We start from the raw sequence: 24,442 nt of genomic DNA, 5'->3' as shown, positions 1-24,442 counted from the left end.
GCAGTTAGGACCCTTTTCATTGACAGACTTCAAGGACTTTTCACTCTGTCTAACTGAGCCTTAATCAATACGCCGCACGTGAAGGTTGGAGAGAGGAAAAAAAACAGCGGGTGAATGAGGCTTTAAACGAATCAGATTTGCAAATCAGAGGGTGAAACTAAGGGGAACATTGAAAGACAAAAGAGAGAGGACAGCTGAGGACGGAGAGGACACGTGAAGAGAGAGAGAGAGAGAGAGATGGAGTGATGTGGCGCACAGCAGTAGTGGAGTGTGAAACAGATGCTGCTTAGTGGAGAGTGAGAGGTCAATGGAGCTTGTAGAATGCTTAGAAAGGGCAAATGCTGAATCAATTCACACACACACACACATCTACGCTGAGTGCGTGCTCGTGTGTTCGTGTTAAGTGGGTGTGTGAGGGAGAGTGACAAATAGAAGACGGGGGGGTGGATATAGCAGCAAGGGAGACATAGAGTTGGCGATGGATCAGGAGGGAAATAGCGGCTGATTATGGCGGAACACTAACGGAGCAACAGCCCCATGGGTGTGACAGTAACACATTCACACACACACACACACACACACACACACACACACACACACACACAGTTTTCAAGCAAACGCATGAGTTTACACACTCATCCACAAAGTGATGGAGATGGAGCTGCCAGAGTGTAATACAGTTAAAGCCCCATTTCCAGCACCACCCCCACTGGACCTCTGCGCCCCCCTCCTCTCCCCCCTCCTCCCTCCTCTTGTTGTCCCGCTTTTTTTTATGGCCTTTCTTCTATCTCTCCTCCCCTGAGCATATTCAACTCCCAGCCTAATTCTCAGTCTGCTGTCTCCAGCGTTCTTACCACCCCCAACCCCCCCCCCCCCCCCCAACCCCCCCCCCCCCCCCCGAACCGCCTCCACCCTTCCTCCACTTCCCCTCTGCTTACTTTATCATAGCTTCACCCCACATGAGAGGATTCTCCGGACCCTTGGAGCGGAAAATGGTGGAGAGAGACAGCAGGAGATCTGCAAGAGAAAAAAAAATAGTCGCAGGGGCGAATATGTTGCAAAGATGCACACAGTCATACAAAAATGTTGTTTTCAAGGAAACTAAAATGTACATGTGTTTGATTTTGATTATTACGCCTTTATGAACATCTTTGTAGTTAGTTTTGAGATGACACTCACACACACAGTATTCAACATGCGCATATAATATACAATTGTTCAGTGCGTGATTTTGTTTCAACTGCGACAATGTGTCTTAACAAATCCCACGTCCAACCCTCTCAATCATCAACTGCTGTGCTAACAGGAAACAAGTGTCACTTACAGCAAATAAAGTGCTGAAAAATAAACAAGATTAAACATCTACAGCCACTCTAAAGGCTCGGTAAGGCAATGCTGAACGAGAACTTCACTGAACTTTTGATCAGATCCACACATACATTCTGCATTCTTCATCTGACGAACAATTTCTTAACTGTAATCCAAAAATAAAGAAAGTATTTCAATCACAGCCTCACTATTATACTACAATAACAATCATCATACGGTAAAGACTGAATGGCATGAAAAGCATTTTTACATTTATGCACCTATTGCCATTTTTTGTTCTCTTTTCCCATTTGATTGTGAGAGTGAGACGCTGAGTTAGAATAAAGAAATCATCCTTCAGCAAAACAAAAAAATCTGCAAAATAAATGGGTGATGTTTCATAGCCTGAAAAAAAATAGGAGATGGGGGACAAACAGAGTTTTATCAGAAGAAGAGGATTATGGAAATCCGGTGGTGATCTGTGGTGCGGTAATCCTCGCCGTAGCTAGCAATCCCATAAAAAGTGTTAGTGAGATTAACCATGAGATTAGCCACAGAGCCACGTGCATATTTAACTGATTAAACACCATGAAAATCCGGACTCTGGGGAGGACCCAAACTGTTTAGGATGCACGTCCGTTGTTAGCTCTTTCCTCCGGCATAATTATGGAACATTTTGCATGTTGCCTTCCAAGTGTGTGTGTGTGTGTGTGTGTGTGTGTGTGTGTGTGTGTGTGTGTGTGTGTGTGTGCGTGTGCGTGTGCGTGTGCGTGTAGTCACAGAGCCCCATTGAAAAAGAGGAGAAGAAGAAGAAGAAGACGAAGAAAGGGGATTAGCATGACCCAGAGGAGTTATCATCACTAATGAAGTCATTCCTTTTTCTTTATTTTAATGTTGACAAAAAAAATTGAAAAAAAACTAAACTAAAATAGATATATAGAGACAATTAGATAGAATGGAAGCTGAATATGAACTGATCAATGCCATCCTAACAGGGCGCAAGATGCACCTTGTGTTGGCCAGCAGACAGGTTCATCCATTTCTTTGCTCCTTATTGGGGCGCTTTTTTCATTACAGGGTGAATATTGACTTCTTTTAATACACTATGATTTTTTATACATCTTTTACCTGCTATGATAAAATGTTTGATGACTAAGCATTATACCAGGACATTTTTGCTGATGTACTAATTTAAGTTCACTGAAGGATAATGGAGCTTGCCTCATTATCTCATCACAGAAACTTTTGCTTGGGGCTGTTTACAATACTTCTGATTTCAATTTGAAAGTTCACTTCAGGAATGAACTATTGTTTTTGTTCTGTCGTGTTCTGTTCTTATCTGCATCTCATTGCGAAATCCCGTGTTGCATAATGAATATATTTTATCCTTTACCAGGAGATTATTTATAATATTTGATTATATTTCTGACATGAAAGAATATGTTTCTATGCTATTCGGTCACTATTCATGAGACCTTTTATGATATGCTATGACTTTTTATGTTAAATACCATTCCAAGACTTTTTGGGACAAACACGCTATGATATTTCTGACATGCCATTCTACGGTTTCGAAGGATTATTAAAACTTCTGTAATGGAGACACTATACTACATTTTTTTACTTTTTTTCACCTACTCCACTGTAATATTTTGGATTTTAGTATAAAATATATGAAACATTGATTTCATATTTTATATGTTGTACAATATGTATTCCTGACATGAAGGAAATTGCAATAAGGAATATGTTATTTATTAAATAATTGCATATTTACTTGTGTGACGGGTCAAAAGGGGACACAGTACACCCTATAATCACTTTTGGATAGCAGATACAAAACGCATTGGGGCAGCATCCCTAAAACTACACCCTCATTTGACTCACTGTTGTGATGAAGATGTGAGTTGAAGGCTCTGCTGCGTAAAGAGTTTGCGACTTGTCAGACAAACATGGTGCAGTATTCCCCGGTGTTTCTCTGACTAAATGAGCCTCGTTCTGGATGTGGTTCTCAATTAAGACTTAGTTGCTCCTTTTGGCACAAACCATTTCAGCTTCATCTGAAGGGGGGCGGGCTCATATTTAGCTGCTGGTGTAGACTGATGTTCGCGTGTGTGTGTTTGTGTGTGTAAACTATAGGTGGTGATGCAGAGATAGAAACGCTTCACTCACAGACACGGACACACACATGCACACACCTTTATCTCTGTCCTATTGAATAACTCTCTGATGCTTTCCATATTCCATGCGAGGGATTATTACAGCTTACCCACAATCCCCAGCAGCTGATTATCCTGCATGTTGACAGGACAGAGTTGTGCTATCGCCCTTGTGCAGCAGTCAGTTGTGTGTGTGTCTGTATGTGCATATAAAAAGACAGTATTTGATGCGTGTGTTTGTATACAGTATGTGAGACAGGAAAGTAAAGATTTATTCTGCATGTATTCATAGGAGTGGGATAGAGAAGAGGGAAATTAGCTTCCTGTGTATATGTGTGGGTTCATTTGTGTGTAGGTGTGTGGTCTTGCTCAGCCAGGCAGCTGTTTGTGGCTGATACCTGCAGCTCCAGCTGTGCTGATCACCTCAGCATGGCATCACCTTGGGAGGGAGACAGCTTTAAGCTCATTAGCACACACACACACACAAGTGCAAAGGAAAGAGGGCAACCTGGTGAGGTTTTGGCAAAATAAAATGGGCAAAAAAAAGAGGCAAAAGCCAATAAACTCAGAAGAAGAGAATTAGGAGGGTATTTCTTATTTTACGGGAGTAAGGGAGAGAAAATCGGTTTATAAAGTAAAAGATAGGCACTTCTTTTGCCTATGAAGGTGGAAGAAGGGGAGGTGGTGAGTGGCCTGGGGAGGACAAAGAGAAAATAAAAGAAAAAGAAAAAAGGAAGACCTTGGTAGACGAAGGTAGAACAGAGGGAAACATACCGAGATAGGGGACTAGAGAACGCAGGAATAAGAGGCTGGAAGGCAGCATAACAAGACGTAATGGTTTTAAAGAACTGGTTTTATTCACAATGGCAGCAGCTGCACTCTCATCCTCCGCCTGCTCGTAGTTGTGTGAATTAAATTGAATCAGGGGAGCATTGGAGCGTGTCAGAGAGTGTTTGGAACGCACGTCCAAAATGCAACGTTATGGTCTCTGTGCAGATGTTTAAAAAGAAATCGTGATTATTACAAAAAAGAAATATTCAGAATTCAAGTTATTTTGTGATGACCTGTGGAATTCCGTTTTAAGCACTTTGATTTCCGTGTTTAATATTCAGAGCTGCCTTACCAAATCCACAAAAATAATAAAGCCACTATATTAAACATACACACTCCATCACACAATTGTTTGTCTTTTGTTTGTGTGTGGAACTCCAATATTAAATACCTAGAAGCATTAAAATGAGGACCGTTAATCCTAAAACCCAGCGTTTTAATGTAAGTACAGCTTGAAATGTTTCTAAATCTTGTCCTGAACTGGTCCTCCTGAATGTAGAAATACAAGTATACTCTCATCCGTACTGTACACATAAGCTGGGCAGCAGGAAGAGAGCACCTTTTTTTGTGTGGCATTGAGATAAATAGGATTAGGGCTTTGGGAGATTTAGGGGAAATAATCCGCCTGTGTATCACTGAGGCAGCAACGGTGGTGATCAAAAGAGAACGCTGTGATTCAGAGCTCGGATATTTTTGTTTGGATAAACTGAAAACTTGGGAGTGACATTTTCCCAATTAATCTTTTTCCTCAAGGATCAGCTTTCATTTTACAACACAAATTGCCACATAATCACCTCACACCGTACGACGCACGGGTGTGTCCAACTGAGCCGGCGACACACAGAGATACATTCACAGTAATTAATCAGATTTACAGTTTACATCATGGGAGAGCTAGTCTGTTTGTTGTGGGTGTTAGAATTAAGCAGAGGATTGGACTTGGTTATTTAACACAGTTGATTTGAACAGCTGCTCTGTTCTGCTACTGTCCATATCTCCATATCAATACCACACAAGCTGGGAAAAAAGAAAAAGTCCACAAAAGCTCACCGGTAACTTCGGTTTCCTGCAAACCGAAACATTCCCGGGTTGGCTGAGTGGGCCACCCAGCTCCTTCTTTCTTCCCCATACCCACTTAATGCTATTCAGAACCACACAAGCTGGAGCTGAAGCTAAAAGCAGGAAAACAATGTGGACGGGTCACGTGGTGCCAAAGCTGTAGCTGGAAGGAAGGAGCAGTCGTTGAGAGAGATTGTAAAACCAGGTTTCCTATTTCAGTCTTTGGAATTTAAAAAAGATTGTTTGGTTTCTGCTGGAGAAACTGGACTTCATGTTTGTACACGTGTCAAAAGGGACATGAAGACAACAGGGAGTAACTTTGTTGGAAGAATGCGTTTCACATGCCAGCGATTTCAATAGTTGATGGGATTGTGATTTAGAGGTGAAACAACACAGACTTCTGGATTTTGATGTATGTGAAACTGGTTTGCAGTCAACATATATGCAACAATAATGCGTGTAAAAGAATCACGAGGGAAAACACAACATCCTTAGGACGTAAGACAATTTGTGGGAATCAAAGATGCTTTGAATTCTGACACAACATAAGCCGTGTAATCCGAGTTCTATCTCGTTCTCGTGTCACTGACAAACAGGACTTTAGGAGAAAAGTAGGTTACGGATATAATATTTTTGGGCACGAGGCACTTGCAGTCTAGCCGAGGAGTTTAATTAAAGCAATGTAAGATGTGCAGCTAATCACTTGCACCTTTCAAGCAAAACCTTTTTGTCCAGTTAATTGACGGGTCAAGTGGAGTCGCCCGCACAATTAAAACAGGCAGAGGCTCCATTCCATTCAGGCACATTTCAGGACCTACTGAATTCATCACTGAACGCTCTTAAGGGGGCCTGAGCGGGCAGGCGGTCAGTGTTGCAGACTGTGACCTTTGGATCTGGAGACGGATCGCAACTTTATTGGAAACGAATCAACACTCAGAATCGAACTACCTTCTATGTATGATGCGGATTTCCCAAACCCTCGAAAGATTTGATCAGCGATGTGTCCTTCTACCTCAGAGTCAAAGACCACTCCAGTTACAAAAAAAAAACATTTATTGTCTAGATATTTCAATGATTTTAGATTAGCTAGCATTAAGACCATTTAGTATTTCTCCTGATTAGACATTTCTTTCCATGTAAAAGACGTACAAAAACACTTATTTCTAAAGCATGTCCTGTATGAAAAAAAAAAAAAAACATATTTACATTTTTACAAACATTCAACAAACAGAAGTAAGCAATAAGTCATGAAATGAATACTTCCTGAAGCTGAAGGACAACTGCACCTTCCACCGGTGGACTATTGACTAACGGTGGGATTCTGCTCAGGGGGTTTAATCGGCTTTCAAGGAGAAAAGACAACATGACACAGTTGTACTTCAAGACAATTTCACAGATGTCCCCCATTCAACAATGTTAGCAGAAAGAAGTAACATTATAAAAAAGGAAATTGTTTTCAGGTTTGTTTAGTGAAGGAATTGAAAATGTTATTTGACTTAAATGAACAGAAAAGGATCATTTAGACACTACTATTTCTTATCATTATGAACGTAGCCAATACTTATTGTACAGAGGGCACAGACAAATGTAGTGCATTAAAACAGCAGGCGGATGTCTTGACTTCAACATGAAGTCGCGGTTTGAATGAAGCCATGTCCAATAGCTGACCAATGATCGAGCCGCTCAACACATGCTGCCTGTAATTTACACTGCAGCTCAAAAATAGACGTGAAAAAGGAGAAAGAAAAAGTCAGCTAAAGAAATCACATGACGGCTTCTGTTGCCTGTGGAGTGCAGTTACGTGAAAACAAGAGAGGTTGAGAAATAAATTTGTTCTAGAAAACGAGGATCAATAAATCAAAATGTGGATTATTTCATTCTCCTAAACGTGTTTCTCCAATAAACGGTCTTTCAAGCCGGATCATTAGAAAGAAACAAAATTTGTAGCAACGTTTCGAGTAAATTCTCTTTTAAAACAATTGTTCTCCAAAGTACGTGAATACTTTTGGCTGGCACCCAAAGCCGGTAAGAACTGTGAACATAGTGTGTGTGTGTGTGTGTGTGTGTGTGTGTGTGTGTGTGTGTGTGTGTGTGTGTGTGTACTCAGTGTCTGGGTGGACAGCTACCGTTACAGTGCACTTTATTGAGGATGGGGCTTACTGTCCAGACAGAAAAGGTACTTTTCAGTGAAGGCTTGCCAGAGCAGCAAGCTGAGGTTCCACGGTCAGAGAGTCAGAGCTGAGAGACCAACAGGCCGCCAGCATTGTCTGACTGCGACAAAATTCAATCCAACATGCTCTTAAATCACCGTCCTGCTCCGTCTCTCAGAGATTGTGTCCCCATTCTCCTCTTCCCGTCTGACATTTGATTAGGTGTTGGTCCTCCTGGTTGAGTGTTCCTCCTGGGCTCTCTGCCCCTGGTCGTGACACTGAATCAAGTGTATTTTAAAATCTAATGCTCGGTGCAGCGTTCTCCAGGTGAGCTGGTCGCAGTCAAAGCAAAGCAGCGCCAGTCCTTGTTTGGTCCCTGTAACTGATTCCCTTGCAGTCCGGAGCACAAAGCGGTGGAGACGAGAACATCAAAATAATCTGTCTCCCTCCATTAAACATCCAGCTGCTCCAGTCAATTCCCAGCTGATACGCAGTCATGTACACAATCATAACAGATGTGTGCATGTAAAATGTTTGTCTCCTTTCTGTGCCACCTCAGCAGATAGAGCAGAAAAAAAGAAAGTGCAATCAAGGTCACTCGTGTTTGCAAATTTCTAGCTCCTGCGTGGGAAGGAATTAATGTCCTTGCTTTCTATCTGTAGTTTTAGTAGATGACCTCGTAAACAGTGGCCTTTTTGTCCCCTGAACCAGTGACGATGTATTTGTCGTCCACAGATATGTCACAGCTCAACACAGAAGACGATTCTTTAGACTGAAGGAAAAAACAGAAAAAAGTTGGTCAGAAATCAAGAAAAACGTCAGAGAAATCCATGCTGATGCAGCTAATAAGTGCATTGTGTTTCCAAAACAATGCTGTACTGCTGGAAATGTTTATTTTCTATATTAAAAGATATTATAAAGAACATGAAGCGATTTGTTGTCCCAACCTGGAATATGCTGGCTCCATAGGGTGTTCTCCAAGCGTTCAGTAAGTTATCCTTTCCTGTGCTCACAAACCATTTACCTGGACAAAGAGACACACGCAAACACAATAGCAATTGCAACTTCCTCCACTTCACTATATTGTCATATTTAATTAAAAAAAGGGGGAAACAACACTGAGGTAGAACAAATTACAATGGTGATGGTTTTAAGGTTGCAACAACAAGTGCAAGGAGGACACAATCAGTAAATTGACAGTGTTGCTTACCACAGTAGGCAAACTGCAGGGACAGCACGCAGCTCTCATGGAGGTGAAGCTGGTATTTGTCAGGCTTGGTGACGTGTAGGACCTCCACGTTGCTGCTCTCCATTCCAACAGCGAGCCACTCTCCTGTCGGACAGTAGCCAAGAGAGAAGATCTGGACAGAAGAGGCAGCCAATCTTACATTTAGCCGGCAGCCAAAGTCTCATTTAGTTTCACTTTAACAACGCTTTTCAAGGAAGGACTTTTTGTTGAAAAAAGTGTGTACCTGTGATGTGAAGTCATGCTGCTGCAGCTGCCGTCCCTCTCTCAGATCCCAGGAGCGGACAGTGTTATCGAGGCCCCCGGTCCACAGCTTGGTGCCATCATTGGAGATGTCTATACAGCTGGCTCCATCTGTGTGGCCCTGAAACTGCCTGCAGGATACACACATACAATCAGAGATAAACAAAGCAAAAATGTGTTTTTGAAAAAGGCCCACTAGGAATTAGAGGACACCCGGGCAGTTGGTGTATATCACACACTACCAAAGCTGTGAAGTTCTTACAATATTCCCATCATTAGCCACTCTTGTGCCACTCTCGATTTTGTGGTTGAAAGATGGTCAGAGAAGACACTGACAATAAGCATCTCCCTTTTGTGTAAAGGGGTGCACACGCATCAAAGTCTCTTACCTGACTAGCGTCTGATTATGTAAATCCCAGACCGCAATGTTTCCATCGCTGCAGCAGGAGAAGCAGACCTTGGAGTCTGGACTAATGGCCAGAGCGTAACACGCCGGTGCCGATGATGTTAACTCTGCCTTAATCCTGGGAGTGGGCGTGGCCAAATCCCAGATTGACAGCGTGCTCGCCTCACCTCCCACAATCAGTGTGCGACCATCAGGGAGGAGACGACAGGAGCGGATGTAGTTGTCTCGGTTCTGACAGACACAATGAACAAATTTAATCTTTTGCATGATTCCAATTCTACACTTTGTGTACGTACATACATACATACATACATACGTGTACGGTTACATACATAGTTTAATACAATCCAATTCAAGCGTTTTTTACGGTGGAGAAATCATTGTATTATAAACCCACCCATCGGCTCACTCACCAGGCAGTCGAGCTGCGACACCGGGCTCTTGTTTCCTGGGTGACTGATGTCCCAAACCTTGACGCAACCCTTTCCTCCTGTGTATACGTGTCGGGTCGGGTTACTGATGGTAACGGCGCACACCACCTCCCCGTGGTTCAGTGTGTTGATCTGACGGGCGTGGCGAGGAATCCCCGGGCCCACCAAAGCATCTGGAGGGAACGGTACCGGCTGCATCTGTCCGTCGGCCGCCACGTGAAAAGAATAAGCACTGGTGATAGAAAAAAAACGGAGGGAGAAGAGGATGAAATATAGAACGAAAGTTAGAATGAGCCATTTTTTTTTAGGACACATCACTTTTTGATGGGGCAATTAAGACATCGGCCCTCAAACAAATAAGCAGCCGCAAACACACTCACGGTTTGCCGCCAGGGATTCCTGTCAGACTGGGAGGCATTCCAGGAACTCGCATGTGAGGATGAGGATCAAAACCAACCTTGATGATAGAACACAGATATTTTATGAGCACAGTGCAAACCCACACCCATGGGCCTTGGCAAAATGCACAGAGGTCAATACTAACCTCTGGAACGGAGCACAAACACTCATGAGAACACAGCAAACAAACAGTGTGGAGGACACACACACACACACACACACACACACACACACCCTCTGCATCTGAATGATGAGTTTAAGAGTCAGCAAACACGCAGAGGCAGAGCGGTCAGTACTTGTGCTCTCCCACAATCCAACACACACACACACGGTGAGTACACAACCTGAGTTTATATCTAAGTCTATATATAAGTGTTGCCGGGAGACAGCTGTGAGTCTACTAAACCCATTTTAAACAGTGTAATTACCACAATGCAAATACAGTAAAGAGCGATGGGTCTGATTGAACATAATGCCCAACATATAAATACTGTCACTCACACGTGAGAAATACAGCTGTGCAACTATTTACACGCAGCAGTATAAAGTCTATAATGCTCAAGAAAAGTATCAACATGGATTAACCACTCAATTTAATTTTTCTTTAAACATTAAGTTGTAGACATTGTAAATGTAGTTTTGATTTTTAAACTTTGAAAATCGTTAGTTGGATTGAAATCAAGAAGTGAGTGATTTTAATTTAGATATCTGGAACATGCAACTGTTGGAACTAAAGCAATAAACAGTTTTCTGGCAAAAGCTACATTGTGAAGACAAAAAATCAATACATTTGCTGTACAGTTACTAAAATTATTTAATCAGATGTGTAAACCTGATACCTGGAGTTTCTGCCAAGCAAAGCTCTTCTAAATATTAAAGTTTGCGATTCGTATTTTTAATTATCTTAACATAGATTTGTTTATCAGATTTAAAAAATACAAATTACATCCAGTTATTAAATATTGTAACGCAAAATACGGAGGTGTCAAAGATTGGTTAGAAGGTTTTTATGTAAAAAAAAAAATTCAATTATGAGTATTGTATAAAAAAATATATATATATCATTTTTCATACAGCCAACTGCCTCTGTCTTTTTGATACTTTAAATATCATCTAATATTTTACCAAAACGCAAGCTTTCCCACTCACCATAGGTGAACGGCCGTACGCAGCCACAGCAGCCGCGGCAGCGACACTCATCTGAGGCGACATGTTGTGCAATCCAGCAGCGTAGGCTGCAGCTCCGGCTGCACCTGCCAGCTCCCCGTTCATCCCGGCCCCATGCGGTAACATACCAAAGGCCCCCGGGTACGGGCCGGGTACGGCCAGGGGGGTCCGCAGACCTGCAGCTGGGGGAGGGGAGGGAAGCAAAAGAGCATGAGGCATAAGAAGCTGGTAATAACTAAGGGCATTCGAGATCTGAAATCACAGCTCCATCAGACTGATATTCCACAACCACGCGATCATTGGCGCGTTTGTACTAGTCATTGATTCTAATTCTGTCTGTGGAAGTGCAGCAAAAGGACACATCTAACCAATCTAATATTTCTGTGGATTAGATTTATCTTTCAATACTAGCAGACATGCACATGGTTTTCAGATGGCGATTTAAAGAACACGATGCATTGCTCTCTGGCAGGGATAAGTCAAATTAAATAAAACAACCCATCATGTAGTTATTTAAAAAATGTTTGTACTGGACTTACTGGCCGGATGTGGTATCTCCATTGATGGGGGTTTTGATAGACTAGGCCGGGTTCCAGGAGTGGCGCTCGGACCTGGGGTGGAGTCCCCTCTGGGTGTGGGTGTGCTTGACTTGAGTCCAGGTGTTCCCGCTTTGTCTCGCTGCCACAGATAGAAGACTGTTATTACTGACACATGTATTCAAACCTCAGCCCTCAAATATATTCTGAAAGAACCTAAGTGGCCGTGTCTTGTCCATCCCCACCATTGCCATCTCTTTGGACTTGAGGGAGGAGGAGCTGGCTGATGACGCAGTAGAAGCTGGACTACAGGGGTCTTTCTTGAGAAGACGTGCTTTATCCAGGCCGTTTTCTCTAGGGGAGGGCAGAGGCGTGCCACGCGGGGAGGCTGGATCCTGATGAAAGACATGGATTCAGTTAAGTAGCCGAGAACAAAACACTGCGTGATGTGGACAATTTCCTGAATAGAGGAGGTCAGCCCAGTAGACAACTCAGAATTTAGTGTGGTTCATTTAAATAGGAAGCATAACCCACAAGACTACACAGAAGGCAACAACAAAACAAGTTAAATACTGACCTCATTCGAGACATCCACCACTAAATTATCATCACTCTTCTCCCCATCGCTGTCCTGAAAATAAATTAGAAGACAAATATATAACAGCAGATAGTCAGAATTGATCAACTAAAACAGGCCGTTCGAAGGAACCTGCATGTGAATATTTAGAGGCAGTGAATATTGCATGTGTCAAATGAACACTTACAAGTTATAAAGGATTTTCCCTCACTTCACAATAAACAGTCAGCGGAACCACTTACATAGTGGCTGGAGTCCTTGTCCTCAACCTTGCGCTTCTTGGTGTCGTTTGGAAACTCTGGTCCATTGCGTCGCTTATCTGAATTCCTAAGACTTTCTGGAAGGGATGAGTTACTCTGCAGATGAAAGCAAAACGGAGTAGGAGAGCAGAGATTAATACAAATAAAAGGCCATGTAAAATAATAGAATGAAGGATAAAAAATAGAAAAAAAGAAAAGATAAGGGCTTTGCAGAGGTGAGACAATTTGGTCATTTATTAGTTTACTTTGTGTTAAGCTGTGTGTGTGCGCTTGTTCTGCTGGAGCTCACTAAACCGTCTGAAACATCCACCACTAATTACAACAGCTATTCAGCCACGTGTGGAGCAGGTTAGAAAAACAGACTCTTACTTACAAATAGGCTAAAAGGTCACAGGAGCATGAATAAGCAGCACTAACACTTTAACAGCAACCTCTTTTCTCACTTGACCAACGGCCAGTCACACACAAACGCATGCCTCTGAAGTTGATGATTACATTAAGTGGCTCTCAAAATCTATCAGTGCTCCCTCTTCTGGCTTGTGACAAGCTGCAGGTTTGTATGCCTGTGTGTGTGTGTGTGTGTGTGTGTGTGTGTGTGTGTGTGTGCGTCACTTGCATAACACCCTTGCGTCCCAAAAGTACGTAAACACACACACACACCTGTCCCCCCCACCCCCCCTCCCTTCCGGCCTCCTGACTAACGGATCCTATTGTTAATGGATTAGAGCTTCATGTTGAGTCCATTATAGTCTCAGCCTGTCAATGAAATGTGCATCCAACATACACAAACACACATGCGCGTGCACATGTGCGAGGGAGCTTTGACCGCAGTAAAGGGTAAATGAAGGAGGAATTGCTAAGAGAGGAGGGGAGGAGGAGGGTGAGAAAAAAGGGAAAAGGGAGGAGATGAGATTAGAGGACAGAGAGGATGGAGGGAGGGTGTGAGAGTGTGGAGGAGAAGAAAGGGTGACAAGGGATGAGGGAGGGAAAGAGAGGGGGGGGGGAATCTGTATTCCGCCAAAGGCCCCTTCCTTCACCCCCTCCCCTCTTCCTCCCTTCCCCCTTCATTGAAAGGTTTTAGTGAGCTGAGCACAGGAGCACTGACCCGCAAAACATAAGCACCCCCCCCCCCCCCTCCCACTCCAAGCCTCCCTCCTCAGTTTCCCCCCCCCCTGGTCGCTCACACACACACACACACACACACACACACACACACACACACACACACACACACACACACACACACACACACACACACACACACACACACACACACACACACACACACACACACACACACACACACACACACACACACACAAGCTCAGTGTCATATGACTGCTGCCCCCACCTCCCTCCCTTTGCCAAGTCCTCCCTTCTCAGTAGTGGTGATATTAAACACAATGAGAGTCTTTAAGCGTGGGATCAGGGGCGGTGGGGGGAGGAGGTGGAGGGGAGTGGGGGGGGTAATCTGCTCAGTGAGGTGTTAAATAGGCACAACAATGCATGCTAGGCTGGAGGAGTGTGTGTGTGTGTGTGTGTGTGTGTGTGTGTGTGTGTGTGTGTGTGTGTGTGTGTGTGGCGCGCGCATGCTAAAAAAGATCATTCGGAAAAGAAACCTTTACTCTGCTCTAAAAACGGTTTAGAGCAGATCTGGGGCAGAACTAAAACATCCAAAGATCTACCCTCCAATTCCACACACAGAAAAATATCCAAGTTGAGGACGAAAGCTAATTCAGTGGTACAGACAAGTACATTTTAATGCAAGGGGTTTAATGCGTAATGACATGGAAAGATGACATTTTATTGATCCCCGAGGGGAAATTGGGTCACTACAGCAATAATAAAAGTAATCCCATTAAAACGACACAAAGGGCCTTCCCCAACAGGTGCATTTTTACCGGAGATATAATCGTAAATTACAAGTCTTATATTTCATGTTGATGGCTGTGACTCCTTAGTATACTAATTTTAAAAATAAAATACTTCTGCATGTGGAGTTGTTGAATGGTTGGACCGGGATGCTTAAAACATTTAAATAAGATTTTTCTCTTCTTTTTTTCCCCCTTATGTATCAATCATATTGTGCAAATAAAAACAATTTAATCATTCCGTGGAACGTATGTAATTTACTTAAGAGCAGACAGTTTAAATGACTTTTCAGACAGACTAATCGAACTATTGAGCTGTCAAAAGTCAAACTGAGTGCAAAATGCATCAGAAAGAAATCCAATTCCTAAACCGAACAATTCCTTTAAAAAGAGACAAGAAAATAGACAAAGTTGTTTTTCAGAACAGTAAGCATTGCTGCAGAAAGAGGAAATACTTACAGTGCCGGGCTCTCGTTCTATTGCCATCGGAAATGCGTTTTTGCGGTGGAGGTCACAGGGTTGGATGTCCAACAGAGCAGAAAATGACAAAAATAAGAAAGGAAGTAGAATGTGTTAAAAAAGCAAACCTAGAAGAAAAACAGACTCTGAAGCAGACCAATCCATTTGGTCACCATTTAGAATCAAGATGAAGAATATAGTAAAAATGCAGCTTTGAGAACTATAATTTCTTACTGCAATTTGAATGAAATGGATGTTGGCTCTAAAGGGGAATTCTTCCACGTCAGCCATTTTCTATTTTAAGTGGTGCTTCCGCTGTGTTCTTTCACCTCTCAGGTGGTCGGGTCCTGATGCGTGTGAGTCCGGCCCCGACATGTGGGGCTTTTTATCGCCGCCATCTTTTCCCAACATGTGAGGGGGGAGAGCACCGAGTCCCCCCGATAGAGCCAGTAGACCAGCTGAACCGCCCAGCTGAGAGGGATGGAGGCCGGATGGGTGAGGGGTGAGGGGCACAGGGGCACCACTGTGGTTATGGGACAGGTGCTGCTGTGCAGAGACAAGAGAGAAAGGGGTGGTTAGCACACCACAGATGAGTCTTCTTGAGGTGTTGTAGGTCTAAAGCTTCCAATGCATACCAAACAAACGATATCCGTCACTGAAATAGAAGACGTGCCTTTTTTTAATCAGGAAAAACATTGGAGCTGATTGAACGTAGCAAACAACAAAAAAAAGAAAGAAAACGTATAATGAAGCTCCAGTGCAAAATATTTATGTCTGACAGCAAAAACTTGTCAAGTGAATAAAAGTGAGCCATCAATAGGAAGAAATCAATAACACTCTGTACCCTAATCAATAGAGATTTCTGTCCGTATTGAACCCTTCAACAGATGGGACAGTTTCTCCAGTGTCTGGGTTTACGGCGCTTCAACGAGCTGCTGCCGTCTACAAGGCGGCGAACACATCCTCTCCCCCGCACACACCAACACCCCCCCGTCCCCTCCCCCCTTCCCTCTGGGGTCAAACACTGAACAATACTGACAGCTGGGATCACAGCCCAGAGCCCGAGGATGTGGTGGGAGAAGCAAGGGGGAGGATAAGGAGGGAATGACGGAGAAGTGGAGGGGCAGGGGAGCGGGCCTGGAGCCCCAGCTGCTGCCTGCACTGTCAGGTCTTGTGAGGGGGTGAGGCGGCTGAGGAGAGAAGGGGAGGAGAGAAGGAGAGAAGAGGGTCAGAGAGAGAATTTGGCTGGCAGCCCTGCTCTCTCTTTCACACCAAATCAGGCGCTCGTCTGAGCGTGAAATGCCTTTGTGTTCCAAAACATCGTTATTGCCTCCTCAGACAGTAGCCGCGGGAATCCAAGCTCACTGATTCGCCACGGGGAGGGGTGGAGGAAAGGGGGAGAGGACGGGAGAAGAGAGGGGGGGGGGGGGGGGGCACAGGAGGCGACTCGGCAGGGGTGGAAGGAGTGCTGAAGGTCAAACCGACTTTTATCTCACCTAATTGACTAACCCACTCCCCCTCCCGAGCCCCCGCCCTCTCTTTTTCGACTCAATCCCATCTATCACTCTCTGTGTCCTGCCCCAAACGAATGAGAGCAAAACAACACAACAGTCTTTTAGCCTACACACAAACAACTACACATAAACACCCCCACACTGCGTCATACTTGATCACACTAACATGCAGACACAGAATCTAGATAAACAAGGCACGTACACACTCACAAAATGATCCTACCCCTGCCTGATGTTGTGTGGGGAACAGAAATGCACGCTCTGCTACACAGAGATGCACACAAACAGATGCAAAAACACACACATACAACCTTCTGCAAACAGGACCCCTGATGAAGTAAATGTAGGGGAAGTATTGGTGGAGGCACAGGAGCCCGGTTTGTCATGGGATGTTAGTGTGAGCTAGTGTGTGTGTGCGTGCATGTGTAAAGTTAGGGGCAACATGCTTCATTACACTCATTTAACTCACAAACGGGGTGAATGACAGGCTGGCGTGGGAGAGGGGAGGAGTGGGTGAAGAAGGGAGTGTAAGGGCAATGCTGTGACCTCCCCTCCCCCCTTTTACAAACACTGAAATCCTGCAATTAAGACTCAAACAGCAACTGCCAAATCCACCGCTCCCCCATCAGACACACACACAGACCCCCATCAGTCCACGCCAACTAACAAGCCCACCTCACATCTAACTCTTCAAACCCACTGCTCGCAGCTTTGCTAGGCTAGTGGGAGAAGGCGGGGGACTTCTCCCACATTCCCCTCCCACTCATGGCCTCACCTCCCGCCGGTCAAGCCCCTACGGCTCCCATAAAGCAGAGCATTCTCAAATACCTCACATCCCACCCAACAACAACTCCAGCCCGTCTCTCCTTTCACCTTCACGTCACAGCCAAACTGCAAGCGAAAAGTTGGCCTTTGTAATGTCTTTTCACACTCGCCGTGCCAATCCCTTTAGCTGAATAGCCGGTCATGCCCCATCACTCATCACATGCCGACATCTTTTCAATAAACACCTCATCACAATTCTGCCACTGACAGTTCCGCCATTCTCATACTTTTCACAGTGGGAAAGGATGGGCGATATCTATCCAACTGCTTCAGTTCTAGACTCAGAGCCCATAAAAAAAGAGTAAGTATCTTCATCATTAGCTTTTAATTCATCTCCTTTTGTTATTTGTTTAGTTTCCCCCTAAATTCCTTGGAGGTCCTACATGTTGGTTGATGTTAAATGTGTTTTGGTTTCTGCAATATAATTATTAGCATGCAAGCTGATATGAAATAAGAATTACATTATTTGCATGTTTTCAAAACAGTTGAAAAAACTAAGCGCACAGCGTGGAGACCGGGTGAGTGAAAGGAATACACACCGTTGGTGGAAGGCCCGGCAGGCCCCGTACTCCGATGACCGCATTCAGCTCGGCCATGGTCACCTGCTTGGCCCGCTCCACAGCTTGGACCACTTGCTGCTGATGCTGCAGAACAAACACAATGTTTATAAAGATCAGTCAATTTATCAGTAAAGCTGGCAGAAACACTTGTGCAAAAAAGCCATCTTTAGCTCAAAGTCACACATGCTTACCTCCTGTGAGAGGAAGGGAATGACTTGGGCACAGATGGTGTTTAGTCTCTTGGCAATCTCAGTCTGATGGAGGAAGAGACTTAATTGTAAATAACATAATTACATTCATTTGGAAAAGACAGCTGTTCAGTAACAGCAATAAAGTAAGACAAGCAAACCCAACAACGTATTGGCCAACACATCTATGCAACCCCCCAAAGGTCTACGATAAGCACATCCAGCCACTTTCCTGGCCTCTGCACACACATCTAGTTTATGCCATTTTCAGCATCAGACACCACAAAAAGATTTTCCAATCATCATAGTGAGCTCAAGTTTCTCTCTTGCCTGTCGTATTTCTTTAGCGCTCTCTATCTACCCTCTGTGCTCTTGTTCCGCTTCCCATCAGCACTTCAACATAATCTCATCAGTGACTAACTTCATTTACTCTCCCCCGGTATCCATGCCAACACATCCGCCAGCCCCCCAAACCCCCGGAGGTGGCAACAATTGGCTGGAACCAGATACCCCCACAGTGGTATCAAATCAGATAAGGGGACTCGTATTACATATATCATCAAATCAAATTGATACGAAGGGGGCCAAGGTGAAGAGGGAACGAGGAGCGTTGGACACGCACATAAAGACACAGTGACCCACACACTGCGAAAGCTTCCAAGAGATATGTGCTGTTGTTGTTGTGTGAAAACATGTGAAAATCTTGAGCATTTTCCCTATTACGTCCATTCAGTTACATTATGATACATTCAAGCTTCAGTTTGTGACCGTCAGCAATAGGCAAACGTAAATTATATTGTTATCATGATGTGTACAAATGTATTCTCATAAAACTGTGTTTTTGGCGAGAAACTTAAAATACAGTTGTTTTTAGGAGGCTTTCACAGCAATTTGAATAGATATTCAAGATGGAATTAGGATCGGCTTAACGTCTTAACACCATTTGTAAGCAGCATATGATTCATAATAATTAGATAATGAATAATACATTATTAAAAACTACTAATGCCAAGAGTCTTGGTGCCCTTAGTGTTTTGATACAAGTAAACCGATGATATACGTAATTATACGTATATGTCTAAATTATCAGCCGTCAGAGCACATCGCAGTTCCATGTGTCAGGAGTTTACAACATGCCTGATAAGCTTTTGATCATGGGAAAAGTTTGAAATGCTCATTTAAACATCTGGGCACACTGGGGTCCCATGGGGTACATGCAGAGTGTGAAAATGCACATTGGTTTCACACTGCTTATGATTGACAGCTACATTTTCATATTGAGCCACACAGCAGGCAGTAAGGGAAGGTCAGTCTGACCTTTGAATGTGACCGCTTTGTCTTCAGACTCAAATGGCAAATGAGCTGCTGACTTCCGCACACTGTAACTCAATCGGATGTCCAACTTATTCCATGCCTATAAAGCTCTGACTTCAGAGCTGTTTCGGGAAGACTACCTCTGCACAGCCATTCTCAGAACCCTGGGTTGTAAGCCTATAATTAGCCTTGTATAATAGCTCAGTGATTAGGTCGTCTGAGATTTGTCTGACCAACTACTAACAGGTCAACTCAGATAATCTTACTAAAGATAACTCACAAAACTAACAGGGATTAAACAAAACATGGATACCCACATGGGGTCTCATTACACACAATAAAGAACATTTGGAGGAAAAAAAAGTTAACAGAAACTCACAACTCATGTGCACTGACAAAACAGTTTTCATATCAGCTCCTGAATACCGACATTGTTTGGAAAATTGCTATGGTTCGCCATCCTCCCCAGGATAATGATATAATTGAGAGAGTGGTTCAATTGAGAATACAGAGAGAAGATGCAAGTACACACACACACACACACACCATGTGCTAACAGGGAACCAGCTTCCCATTACACATATAATTGGCACATTGCTGCCACACACACATCCGTAGCTCCTCAGCAGGAGGTGAGTTTGTTGTGTATCCCCTGTACCCCCCCCCCTCCTCCGCCCACAGAGGCTTGTTGCTCTGACAACTGCAGCCCCAGGCTAATGACCTCCCCTGGAGCTTTAGTGTGTGTGTTTATGTGTGCTTGGACAATAGGAGGTGCATCTCCCTCACAATGACAGTAGCTTCACATGGACATAAAACAAAAAAAGAGCTGAATAAAGAGAAAACAAGGAGCGGGGAGTAGCGGTAGGAAGAAGAAAATCCCCCAGTTGGAGATGGACAGTGAGAAAGGCTGAAAGGAAGGAGGAGGCCTCGGGTCAGAAAAATGGGAGAACACTGGAGATGGAGCGCATGAGGAACAAAACTAATCTGTGAAGCAGCCAGGCCAATCCACCTCCAATTTGGTCTGACTGGTCGATAGTTGTGATAATTACTGCTTAACGCTGCGAGCCCTTCACCACTCCTGAGGGGGGGGGGGGGGGGGGGGTCATCCCACCTCCCCTGTGGGTCTACATGCTTAACTGGGATAGATGTTTGCCATGTATGTGTATATGCACAAATGGCATGCATGTGTACGTGTTCAATCGCCCTGTCCCCAAATGTTTGCACACATTATTCATGGCTGTAGACGGTTGCCCTTGCCTTACATTGCAACAAGTGTCCTTTTGGAATTTTGTGTTTGCACACATGGGCGTCTGTCCTACCAAAGTGTGTGTTGCCGTGTTTTTGCCTTCCTGCTTATTAAAAAAAAAAAAAAAAAAAAGGAGGGGGGGGTGGGGCTTCCATGTCTCTCCTTTGCCGGCCCCACCATGATCGATTCCTCTGCCCTCCTCAGCCCAGCCCCTCTAATGTAATAAAGCAGGCGGCTCCCCCAGACAGCACCAATCAATCTACAGAGCCATTCATCCTGCCTTTGGGCTCAGCCGGCCGGCCCTAACTGGGGAAATGGAGACAGAGCCCCATCGATCACAGACACACACACACACACATACACACACACACACACAAATACATCAAAACCGTGCTATGAGAGAGAGGGAGGGAGGAGAAGAGAGCTAGAGGTGCAGGGACAAACAGGAACACACCGGGTGCAGAAAAACAGCAGACGGATAAGCATAACCGTACCTGTTTGTGCATTTCAATGTTGAGGCCATAGGACATCTCGTAGTACTGAGGACAGAAGGTCATGTCAGTGAAAGGAATTTGGAAACTTAAGCAGCTCAGAATGTGCGTGACCTTGCATGCGTTTTGTTGTGTCGCACCGGGTCATTCTCAGTGCAACTAAACTACTTTTTGTGGAATTAAAAGCGTTTTACATGTACGGCAGCAACCGCAGAGAGGCAAAGCAGATGCTTGCAAACAATTCAGTGCAGCACTCAAGTCTACTTTTTGTTTTGTTTCAATGTAAGAGTATTTTTTATAGCCTTTAGTCGGTCAGATTTGACCTTGCATTGTTTAGAATTAAAACAGCAAACCTAGTGAAATCTTGAATTTGGTAAAAAATCTAGAGTTTAGTTTAATCCGAATGGAAAATTTGCTGAAATTGTAGCAAATGAATCTGATATTTGCGGGTTCATCAGGTTCAGATCTCACCATGACATAGTGTCGCTGCATCTCGGTCTTTTCACTGGCCAGCTTCTCACACTCCATCTTGAGGCTGAAAAACACAACACAAGATTTACTAAAATGTTACAATAACAAATACAAGCAAGTGCCCGTGTGTCTCTTTTTTTGGTTTGAAACATTTGAATTTAGAAGAGTGATGATGTTGATCTTCCAGCTATTCTCCATTGGTAGATCATTAATGTGAAACTGTAACACAACAACTTTATAGACACTTTAAACAGTTCCATTTCTCCTCCACGGATAAACTTAGAAAGTGAAATTGAGAAGATGGTTCTGTCTGTAGTTATGAGAGAGTCTCTTGGCAGTAAAGTGTTTGCTACAATCCTACGCTTGTAGTGTGTGGTGTGGAAAAGGAGGCGGGAAAACAAAACAGCCGGTTTGGAGGTCAGTAGCATTCACCTGTCGCGGCCAAATGTCTCGAACAACAAAAATAAGTAGAAGTCGAAAGCAAACAAAATCTGCAGACATACTCGGGAAGTCTTTTCTTAACCCACGACTACACACACAGGGGAAAATAAGGAGTGATTTATGAAACCCTGAGCCCACTTGCCACCCTCTGGTTCTCAACCATCACCCAGACGTCGACCTACCGCAGCGTCAGCGCTAACACTGAGGCCTGGGTCTGCGGAGCCTGTGTGTGTGAGTGCGTGCATGCACGTTTATGTAATCCAGGTTTATGGGTTAGTACGAGGCCAGAACTGAGGTTTTGTTCATTATGATAAAGGGGATGACTGTGGTTAGGATGAGGTTTGGCGTTGGAGAGCAGATGACAATGGAGAAATTGTCCCAACGTAACACCCATAAAAGCCAGAGTAGCCTTCCATGTGAATGTGTTCGTTTGTATTATCCACCTGTGGTACTGGGCCTGAAGAAACTGGAACTCCTCCTTGATGCGGTCCAGTGACTCTGGGATGGTGAACTTGAAGGGCTGGCCTGGAGCCTGGTGGGGCGTCTGACACACACACACACACACACACACACAGGATTATTAACATCATACACAGGATTATTAACATCATAGTGCCTCATTGCGTGGCCTACAATTTGCATCTGATCCTCTCCGGTCTCACATGTCAACAACTTTTAATTATGATCCGTTATTAAGCAAACAGCATTATCGATCACATGCTGCTTCGCAGAGAAGATGCAGAGGCTGATTAACAGGAAGAAAGAGACTCATTCAAACATGCGCTTAGTCCGGAGGCGGTTAAAAGTAAGCCGACAAGACGCACAGGTCAAACAAAGAGGTAACGGTGACGATATCTCGCCGGCTTTGAACAACTGTTTTAAAAGCACGAAGACACGAGTCTTACCGGGTGTCGCCCCTGGGGAAACATGATCGTCTCCGGGAGGGATGCGACCGTTTTCTTCCTTTAGCTTCGAGGGATCAAATCGGGTCAGAGTGGAGACGTGCGGTGCTCCGGATCACGGGCACGAATCCATCGGCCGTTGTCGTAAGCGCCAACCGTCGCCGCTTTGTAGACAGAATCGAGCGCTCCCTCCCGAGTTCACGGACCGCTTCGCGCTCCTCGCGCCGTTGTCTCTCCTCCGCCTCCACCGGCAGCGCGGCCGTCAATCAACCGGAAAAACTAGGGAAACCGCTAGTTAGCCGGAGGCGGCTAAAAAGGGGAGGGGTGGACGGCGAGTACCAGGTGAGAAACCGGGGAGGGAAGAAAAGAAAAAAAAGGAGGGCAGCAGGAGCCAGTCGATTCACTCCGGCGTCGGTTTCCTTTGGGGTACGATCCGATGTATTCCCAGTAACGTTGCGGAGAGGCGAACAAACAAGTGAAAAGTCAAACCAGCAGACCGTCAACAGACTGCCGCGAACTGCGGGCTCTCAGTCAGCGCAACACACACACACACACACACAAATCCACACAGACACGCACACACAAGTTAATTGCAGTGAAGAGTTCCCACTAGATTCGCCGCGGTCGTCCGTTGGCGGTTGAACAGTTACCAAAAATATGAAATATTTACTTCCCCACTGAGTTTGAATGCATCCAAAAGAGAGTACACGAAAAAAAGAGTAAATATTTTGTAGGTTTGAATAAAAACAACTCCCCGGAGCGGCGGCGGGGCTCCTCCGTGTAGCTCAGCTTTACCTCAATGGCAACTTTCTCACGCGGTTTCACGCTGCCGAGCTAACCGAAAATGTAAGCCAGCCCACCAAACAGGTCCGGACCAATCACGGCGACCGCTCCACGTGGGGACAGTGACGCGGTCGGCAGAGCTGACCAATAGGCGCTCAACAAACTGCACCGAGTCTGTTGACCTGGTTGAGCTACGCAGATTCTGAGCAATCAGGGCGTAGGAAGGAGCTGCCATACCGAAGGCACGCTGGGCGGGCAGTGTGGTGTGTGAAGGCAAGTTCCACCTGTCAATCAAAGTAACGTGGGTTTAGCAGGAGCAGCTTTTAAGATGTGCGCGTGCACGTGCATGCTCATGCACAAACGAATCAGCCCTCACACATACACAAAGAAACACAAACGCTTTCTTTCATAGTAGCTGCCGTGAACTTTCCTAACCAGTGTCATGGCAAATCAACTCAGACCTCTTTCCTGCGTCTATGCAATATACAGTTTTCAAATTGATCTAATTTAATAGGGCTCAGTTTTTTTGTTCCACTTCCCTTGAAAGAAAACAAATCTAATTACGCTCCTCATCTGTTGCTGGCTACATGTTCAAGCAGTTCATT

At 44.5% G+C, this 24,442-nt stretch overlaps 1 protein-coding gene across 2 annotated transcripts; it reads right to left on the bottom strand.

Annotated features, from left to right (window-relative positions):
• Positions 1–6,392: 6,392 nt before the first annotated feature.
• LOC120830914 (transducin-like enhancer protein 1) lies at positions 6,393–24,073 on the bottom strand. Of its 2 annotated transcripts, none has more exons than XM_040195920.2 (20): positions 23,058–24,073; positions 22,596–22,696; positions 21,712–21,775; positions 21,244–21,288; positions 18,193–18,255; positions 17,981–18,085; positions 15,432–15,648; positions 15,103–15,119; positions 12,755–12,868; positions 12,513–12,566; positions 12,181–12,330; positions 11,939–12,077; positions 11,382–11,581; positions 10,214–10,290; positions 9,816–10,065; positions 9,386–9,633; positions 8,980–9,127; positions 8,718–8,868; positions 8,455–8,531; positions 6,393–8,279 (listed from the first exon to the last, which is right to left on the bottom strand). In XM_040195920.2, exons 1-20 carry the CDS (start codon positions 23,079–23,081, stop codon positions 8,172–8,174), a joined length of 2,352 nt encoding a protein of 783 aa, XP_040051854.1. In that variant the 5' UTR covers positions 23,082–24,073; the 3' UTR covers positions 6,393–8,171. The 2 variants fall into 2 exon arrangements, with proteins under 2 accessions (XP_040051854.1, XP_040051855.1); XM_040195921.2 differs by having other exon boundaries at positions 15,432–15,645.
• Positions 24,074–24,442: the final 369 nt, after the last annotated feature.

This window comes from Gasterosteus aculeatus, chromosome 13 (genome assembly GCF_964276395.1).
Source record: "Gasterosteus aculeatus chromosome 13, fGasAcu3.hap1.1, whole genome shotgun sequence".
NCBI classification, from domain to species: domain Eukaryota; kingdom Metazoa; phylum Chordata; class Actinopteri; order Perciformes; family Gasterosteidae; genus Gasterosteus; species Gasterosteus aculeatus.
Note: the sequence above shows the minus strand (reverse complement) of the source record. Positions and strands in the feature narration are given on the sequence as shown.